This window comes from Aegilops tauschii, chromosome 7 (assembly GCF_002575655.3).
Source record: "Aegilops tauschii subsp. strangulata cultivar AL8/78 chromosome 7, Aet v6.0, whole genome shotgun sequence".
NCBI classification, from domain to species: Eukaryota; Viridiplantae; Streptophyta; class Magnoliopsida; order Poales; family Poaceae; genus Aegilops; species Aegilops tauschii.
In genome coordinates, this window is record NC_053041.3 from 464,509,283 (window position 1) to 464,518,168 (window position 8,886).

The following is an 8,886-nucleotide window of genomic DNA, read 5'->3' on the forward strand; positions in this document are numbered from 1 at the left end:
GATCCTGAAGATATATATGACATGGACCAGGAAGAAGATGATGAGGAGGCCCAAGAGATTCCAATTCCTTAGCCTGTTCAGAAGAAGGCAAAGAGGCCAGGTCCTACAAGTAGGTCCCACTCTAGTGCTGGTCCAACCATTAATCCTAATTGGTTTCCATCTTCAGAAGAGGAAGATACAGGCTTTGAAGCAGAAGATGGTGGCAATGTACCAATTTCCTTTGTTATCACCTCTAGCAGAAGGAGTAGAGCTAAGAAAAGACCACCTAGGGTCTGGTATGATGAGGAGAGGATGCATCCAGAATAGCAATTCTAGCTAAAGCTTTGTTTCAAAGATGTTTACCATTTCAGAGAGGCTCTTGTCAATTTGCATGTGAAACAACTTAGAAGATATAAATATCACAGAAACTTCAGTGATAGGATAATAGTTTGTTGTGATGGAGATGGTTGTCAGTTCTACATGGTAGCAGCAAAGATAAGCAATGAGCCCACTTTCTGCATTAAGAAGATGAGGTTGGAGCACACTTGTCCCACCCACTCTGATAAGACTAGGATTAGCTCAAGGTGGCTTGGCAACAAAGTGCTTGAAACTATCAGATCAGATCCCAACACTACTCTACCTGCTATTGTTGACAAGGCAAAGAGGCAGTTTGGGCTTGAGGTTCCTAGGATGATGGCATGGAGAGCTAAGAAGAAAGCAAAGGATATTGTGCTTGGAGATCACAAGAAGCAGTATAGGAGGCTGAGAGATTATTTGGAGACTATGGAGCTTACAAATCCTGGATCTAGGTGCATTGTCAGTACTGTTAGTGGCAAAACCAGAGAAAATCCTACTGCTGGACCAAGGTTCCATGGTCTATTTTTCAGTTTGAATGCATGTTGTGAGGGCTTTTTGAATGGATGTAGGCCATTCATAGGTCTAGATGTCTGCTTCATCAAATTGACAAGTGGTGCACAGATACTACCAGCTACTGGAAGGGATGCAAACAACAATATGTACCCCATTGCCTTTGGAGTGGTTGGAGTTGAAGATACACCCAACTGGTCCTGGTTCTTAACACAACCCAAGTATGCTCTAGGAGGAAGTGAAGAGGGAAAATTTGGAAAGTACACATTCATGTCTGATAGACAGAAGGTTAGTTCATTTAGTTGTTCATTTACTTGTTCATTTACTTGTTCATTTAGTACATTTAGTTGTTCATTTAGTTCATTTACTTGTTCATTTAGTACATTTAGTTGTTCATTTAGTTTTTCATTTAGTTCATTTAGTTCATTTACTTGTTCATTTAGTTTATTTACTGGTTCATTTAGTTCATTTACTTGTAGATAGCCTCTTGTTGGTAGGTGGCGAGTCGTAACGCTTCTTGTCGACAAAATGAACCCATCAACCCTACTTGGTAGCTGTCGAGTCGTAACGCGTCTTGTCTACACTTTGGTCTAGATAGCCTAGGGTGACCCATGTGGGCACAAAAAGCATATGCAATATCAAAATGAACCCATCAACCCTACTTGGCAGGTATCGAGTCGTAACGCTTCTTGTCGACACTTTCGTCTAGATAGCCTAGGGTGACCCATGTGGGTACAAAAAGCATAGGCATCATCAACATCATCAAAATGAACCCATCAACCCTACTTGGTAGGTGTCGAGTCGTAACGCTTCTTGTCGACACTTCGGTCTACATAGTAGGGTAACCCATGTGGGTACAAAAATCATTTAAATTCATATTAAATCATTTAATTTCATACTAAATCATTTAAATCCATATTAAATCATATTAAATCATTTAAATTCATATTAAATCATTTATAATAATTTAAATTCATATTAAATCATTTATAATCATTTAAATTCATATTAAATCATTTATAATCATTTAAATCATTTATAATCATTTAAATCATTTATAATCATTTAAATCATATTAAATCATATATAATCATTTACAATCATATTAAATCATTTATAATCATTTACATTCATATTAAATCATTTAAATTCATATTAAATCATTTATAATCAGTTAAATTCATTTCATGTAGGGTCTACTGAATGCAGTGACAACAGTATTCCCAAATTGCCATTATAGATACTGTTTGAGGCACATTTATGCAAACTTTCAGAGAGCAGGATTCAGAGGAGAGGATTTGAAGAGATGCATGGATGCAGCTGCCTATGCTTACACTGAACATGACTTTATTTTGGCAATGGATAGCATGAAGGCTGAGTGCATTGCTGCTTGGGAGTGGATGTCAAGAATTCCTCCTAAAGCTTGGTCTAGGCATGCAATGGATACTAATTGCAAAACTGACCTGGTGGTTAATAACTTTAGTGAAGTTTTTAATAAGTACATTCTAGATGTAAGGAACAATCCAATTGTCACTATGATCAATGGGATCAAGGACAAGTTTCTAGTGAGGTTCCACTAGAAGAGAGAGGGTGGAAAATATGCTAGATGGGAGATTGCACCAACCTATGCAAATAAGTTGGAGATGAACAAGAAGTATGCAAGGGATTGCAAAGCACTGATAGCTGGCCAAGGACTTTTCCAAGTCACTAGAGGAGACACAAGACCTATGATGTTGACACAAACCTACAGATATGTGGGTGCAAGAAATGGGACATCACTGAAGTTCCATGCAAACATGCTTGTTCTGCCATCTATAGGTCTAAACAGTTGCCAGAGGACCATATCAATGTGTTCTTCAAAAATCAATGTACTTGGAGTCATATAAGCATGTAATTTACCCTGTTCCTGGTCCAGATAGTTGGGTGAAAACTCCAACACCTGACATTGACCCACCACAATTCAAAGATAACAAGAAGGGGCCAACCAAAGAGAAAAGAAAAAAGGAAAGTTTGAACCACCTCAAGCAAAGCAGACATCTAGGATAGCTACTATAACATGTGGGAACTGCAAGCTGCAGGGACACAAGTACACAAGTTGTACAAACCCATTGAGGACTAATATGCAAATCAGGAGGAACAAGCACATGGTATTTTCAATTTGAAATTACTTGAGTGTTCGTTTCTATTTAGTAATCATTATAAAGTTGTTTACATGTTTAATTACAGGAAAACAGGGGTGCACCTGAATGGCACCTGAATGGCAACGAAGTGTCCCTAGTATGCCTATACTAGACTAGCTCGTTAATCAAAGATGGTTAAGCTTCCTGACCATAGACATGTGTTGTCATTTGATGAACGGGATCATATCACTAGAGAATGATGTGATGGACAAGACCCATCCGTTAGCTTAGCATTATGATCGTTGAGTTTTATTGCTATTGCTTTCTTCATGACTTATACATGTTTCTCTGACTATGAGATTATGCAACTCTCGAATACCGGAGGAACACCTCGGGTAAGTAACATACCGATGACAAAGGGAACAACGTATGTTGTTATGCGGTTTGACCGATAAAGATCTTCGTAGAATATGTAGGAGCCAATATGAGCATCCAGGTTCTGCTATTGGTTATTGACCAGAGATGTGTCTCGGTCATGTCTACATAGTTCTCGAACCCGTAGGGTCTGCACGCTTAACGTTCGATGACGATTTGTATTATGAGTTATGTGATTTGATGACCGAAGCTTGTTCGTAGTCCCGGATGAGATCACGGACATGACGAGGAGTCTCGAATGGTCGAGAGGTAAAGATTCATATATTGGAAGGTTGCATTTGGACATCGGAATGGTTCCGAGTGGTTCGGGCATTTTTCCGGAGTACCGGGAGGTTACCGGAACCCCCCGGGAGAAGTTATGGGCCTTATGGGCCATAAGAGGGAAGCATGATATGTCTCCAACGTATCTATAATTTTTGATTGTTCCATGCTCTTATATTATCATTTTTGGATGTGTAATGGGCTTTAAGATGCTCTTTTATATTATTCTTGGGACTAACCTATTAACCGGAGGCCCAGTGCCAGTTTCTGTGTGTTTTTGCCCGTTTTAGAGTTTCGCAGAAAAGGAATACCAAACGGAGTCCAAACGGAATGAAACCTTCGCGATGATCTTTCTTGGAACGAAAGCAATCCAAAAAACTTGGAGTGGAAGTCTGGAACTCCGCGAGGCGGCCACGAGGCAGGGGGGAGCTCCCCCACCCTCGTGGGCCCCTCGTAGCTCCACCGACGTACTTCTTTCGCCTATATATACTCTTATACCCTAGATTAATGAGAAAGAGCCACGAAACAACTTTTCCACCGCCGCAACCTTCTGTACCCGTGAGATCCCATATTGGGGCCTTTTTCGGCGATCTGCCGAAGGGGGAATCGATCACAGAGGCCATCACATCAACACCATTGCCTCTCCGATGAAGCGTGAGTAGTTTACCACAGACCTTCGAGTCCATAGTTATTAGCTAGATGGCTTCTTCTCTCTCTTCGATTCTCAATACAAAGTTCTCCTCGATGTTCTTGGAGATCTATTCGATGTAATACTCTTTTGCGGTGTGTTTGCCGAGATCTGATGAATTGTGGATTTATGAACAAGATTATCTATGAATATTATTTGGTTCTTCCCTGAATTCTTACATGCATGATTTGATATCTTTGCAAGTCTCTATGAATTATCAGTTTAGTTTGGCCTACTAGATTGATCTTTCTTGCAATGGGAGAAGTGCTTAGCTTTGGGTTCAATCTTGCGGTGTCCTTTCCCAGTGACAGTAGGGGCAGCAAGGCACGTATTGTATTGTTGCCATCGAATATAAAAAGATGGGGTTTATATCATATTGCTTGAGTTTATCCCTCTACATCATGTCATCTTGCTTAATGCGTTACTCTGTTCTTATGAACTTAATACTCTAGATGCATGCTGGATAGCGGTCAATGTGTGGAGTAATAGTAGTAGATGCAAAATCGTTTCGGTCTACTTGACACGGACGTGATGCCTATATTCATGATCATTGACTTAGATATTCTCATAACTATGCGCTTTTCTATCAATTGCTCGGCAGTAATTTGTTCACCCACCGTAATACATGCTATCTTGAGAGAAGCCACTAGTGAAACAATGGCCCCCGGGTCTATTTTACATCATATTAGTTTTCCGTCAACTTGCCAATTTCTGTCGCCGTTCTTTTTATTTTGCAATCTTTACTTTCCAATCTATACAACAAAAGTACCAAAAATATTTACTTTACTATCTTTATTAGATCTCACTTTTGCGAGTGATCGTGAAGGGATTGACAACCCCTCTATCGCGTTGGTTGCAAGGTTCTTGATTGTTTGTGTAGGTGCTAGGTGACTTGTGCGTTGTCTCCTAGGATTGATACCTTGGTTCTCAAAACTGAGGGAAATACTTACGCTACTTTGCTGCATCACCCTTTCCTCTTCAAGGGAAAACCAACGCATGCTCAAGAGGTAGCAAGAAGGATTTCTGGCGCCGTTGCCGGGGGGATCTACGCCCAAGTCAAAACGTACCAAGTACCCATCATAAACTCTTCTCCCTCGCATTACATTATTTGCCATTCACCTCTCGTTTTCCTCTCCCCCACTTCTAAAACGATTTTCGAAATCCTTTGCCTTTTCTTCGCCCTTTTTCGTCCGTCTCTTTTCGCTTGCTTCTTGTGTGCTGGATTGGTTGTTTGTCACGATGGCTCAAGATAATACTAAATTGTGTGACTTTTCCAATACCAAAACTATGATTTTATTAGCACTCCGATTGGTCCTACCACCGATGCTGAATCTTGTGAAATCAATACCGCTTTGTTGAATCTTGTTATGAAAGATCAATTTTTTGGCCTTCCTAGTGAAGATGCCGCTACCCATCTAAACAACTTCGTTGATTTGTGTGATATGCAAAAGAAGAAAGATGTGGATAATGATATTGTTAAATTGAAGCTATTTCCGTTTTCTATTAGAGATCGTGCTAAAACTTGGTTCTCTTCTTTGCCTAAAAATAGTATTGATTCATGGAATAAGTGCAAAGATGCTTTTATCTCTAAGTATTTTCCTCCCGCTAAGATAATCTCTCTTACAAACGATATTATGAATTTTAAGCAACTTGATCATGAGCATGTTGCACAAGCTTGGGAGAGGATGAAATTAATGATACGTAATTACCCTGCACATGGTTTGCATTTGTGGATGATTATACAAATTTTTTTTGCCGGATTGAATTTTGCTTCTAGAAATCTTTTAGATTCGGCCGCGGGAGGCACTTTCATGAAAATTACCTTAGGAGAAGCTACTAAACTCCTAGACAATATTATGGTTAATTATTCTCAATGGCACACCGAAAGATCCACTAGTAAAAAAGTTCATGCGATTGAAGAGATTAATGTTTTGAGTGGAAAGATGGATGAACTTATGAAATTGTTTGCTAATAAAAGTGTTTCTTATGATCCTAATGATATGACTTTGTCCACTTTGATTGAGAATAATAATTATAGGCCATTTCCTAGTAATTCCTCTAATAATTATGGTAATTCCTACAACAACTCTTATGGAAATTTTTAATAAGATGCCCTCTGATTTTGAGATTAGTGTCAAAGAATTATGAGTTCGCAAAAGAATTTCAATGCTTTGGTTGAAGAAAAATTGCTTAAGATTGATGAGTTGGCTAGGAACGTGGATAGAATTTCTCTTGATGTTGATTCTTTCAAACTTAGATCTATTCCACCTAAGCATGAGATCAATGAGTCTCTCAAGGCCATGAGAATTTCCATTGATGAGTGCAAAGAAAGAACCGCTAGGATGCGTGCTAAAAAAGATTGCTTTGTGAAAGCATGTTCTTCTAGTTTTCATGATAATAATTATGAAGATCTAAAAGTGATTGATGCGCCTCCTATTAAGTCTTTGGTTTCCAATATGAATCTTGATAAAGATGGGACTGGAGATGAGTCAACTTTAGTTAAAAGGCGTCCCAAAGTGATATGAATCTTGATGCAAAAATTAATAAAAGTGGGATTGAAGAGGTCAAAACTTTACATAGCAATGAACCCACTATTTTGTATTTAAAGGAATTTAATTATGATAATTGCTCTTTGATAGATTGTATTTCCTTGTTGCAATCCGTGTTAAATTCTCCTCATGCTTATAATCAAAATAAAGCTTTTACTAAACATATCGTTGATGCTTTAATGTAATCTTATGAAGAAAAGCTTGAACTAGAAGTTTCTATCCCTATAAAACTTTATGATGAGTGGGAACCCACTATTAAAATTAATATTAAAGATTACGAATGCTATGCTTTATGTGATTTGGGTGCTAGTGTTTCTACGATTCCAAAAACTTTGTGTAATGTGCTAGGTTTCCGTGAAATTGATGATTGTTCTTTAAATTTGCATCTTGCGGATTCCACCATTAAGAAACCTATGGGAAGGATTAATGATGTTCTTATTGTCGCAAATAGGAATTATGTGCCCGTAGATTTCATTGTTCTTGATATAGATTGCAATCCTACATGTCCTATTTTTCTTGGTAGACCTTTCCTTAGAACGATTGGTGCAATTATTGACATGAAAGAAGGAAATATTAGATTCCAATTTCCGTTAAGGAAAGGCATGGCACACTTTCCTAGGGAGAAAATTAAATTACCTTATGAATCTATTATGAGAGCCACTTATGAATTGCATACCAAAGATGACAATACCAAGATCTATTCTTGTTTTTATGCCTAGCTAGGGGCGTTAAACGATAGCGCTTGTTGGGAGGCAACCCAATTTTATTTTTGTTCTTTGCTTTTTGTTCCTGTTTAGTAATAAATAAATCATCTAGCCTCTGTTTAGATGTGGATTATTTTTAATTAGTGTCTGTGCCAAGTAGAACCTTTGGGAAGACTTGGGTGAAGTCTTTGCGATCTTGCTGTAAAAAACAGAAACTTTTGCACTCACGAGATTAGCTGTCATTTTTTACTGGAGAGTTCTTTTAGGTTGATTCTTTTTGCAGATGATTAATAGACAAATTACTTATGTCCACCAATTTATTTCAGAATATTTGGAGTTACAGAAGTATTATAACATATCAGATTGCTACAGACTGTTCTGTTTTGGCAGATTTTGTTTTTCGTGTGTTGTTTGCTTATTTTAATGAATCTGTGAGTAGTATCAGGGGGTATGAACCATAGAGAAGTTGGAATACAGTAGGTTTCACACCAATATAAATAAATAATGATTTCATTACAGTACCTTAAAGTGTTCATTTTCTTATACTAACGGAGCTCATGAGATTTTCGTTTTGAGTTTTGTGTTGTGAAGTTTTCAAGTTTTTGGGTAAAGATTTGATGGATTTTGGAATAAGGAGTGGCAAGATCCTAAGCTTGGGGATTCCCAAGGCACCCCTAGGTAAAATTCAAGTACAACCAAAAGCCTAAGCTTGGGGATGCCCCGGAAGGCATCCCCTCTTTCGTCTTCGTCTATCGGTAACTTTACTTGAGGCTATATTTTTATTCACCACATGATATGTGTTTTGCTTGGAGCGTCTTGTATGATTTGAGTCTTTGATTTTAGTTTACCACAATCATCCTTGCTGTACACACCTTTTGGGAGAGACACGCATGAATCGGAATTTATTAGAATACTCTATGTGCTTCACTTATATCTTTTGAGCTAGATAATTTTGCTCTAGTCCTTCACTTATATCTTTTTAGAGCACGGTGGTGGTTTTATTTTATAGAAATTATTGATCTCTCATGCTTCACTTATATTATTTTTAGAGTCTTTCAGAACAGCATGGTAATTTGCTTTGGCTATAAAATTAGTCCTAATATGATGGGCATCCAAGATGGGTATAATAAAAACTTCCATATAAAGTGCATTGAATACTATGAGAAGTTTGATGCTTGATGATTGTTTTGAGATATGAAAATGGTGATATTAGAGTCATGCTAGTTGAGTAATTGTGAATTTGAGAAATACTTGTGTTGAGGTTGCAAGTCCCGTAGCATGCA

General features: G+C 38.0%; 1 protein-coding gene across 1 annotated transcript; it reads left to right on the top strand.

Moving 5' to 3' along the window:
- Positions 1–459: 459 nt before the first annotated feature.
- LOC141027271 (uncharacterized) lies at positions 460–2,426 on the top strand. The gene is made up of 3 exons (XM_073504259.1): positions 460–788; positions 906–1,134; positions 2,121–2,426. Exons 1-3 carry the CDS (start codon positions 460–462, stop codon positions 2,424–2,426), a joined length of 864 nt encoding a protein of 287 aa, XP_073360360.1.
- The last annotated feature ends 6,460 nt before the right edge of the window (positions 2,427–8,886 follow it).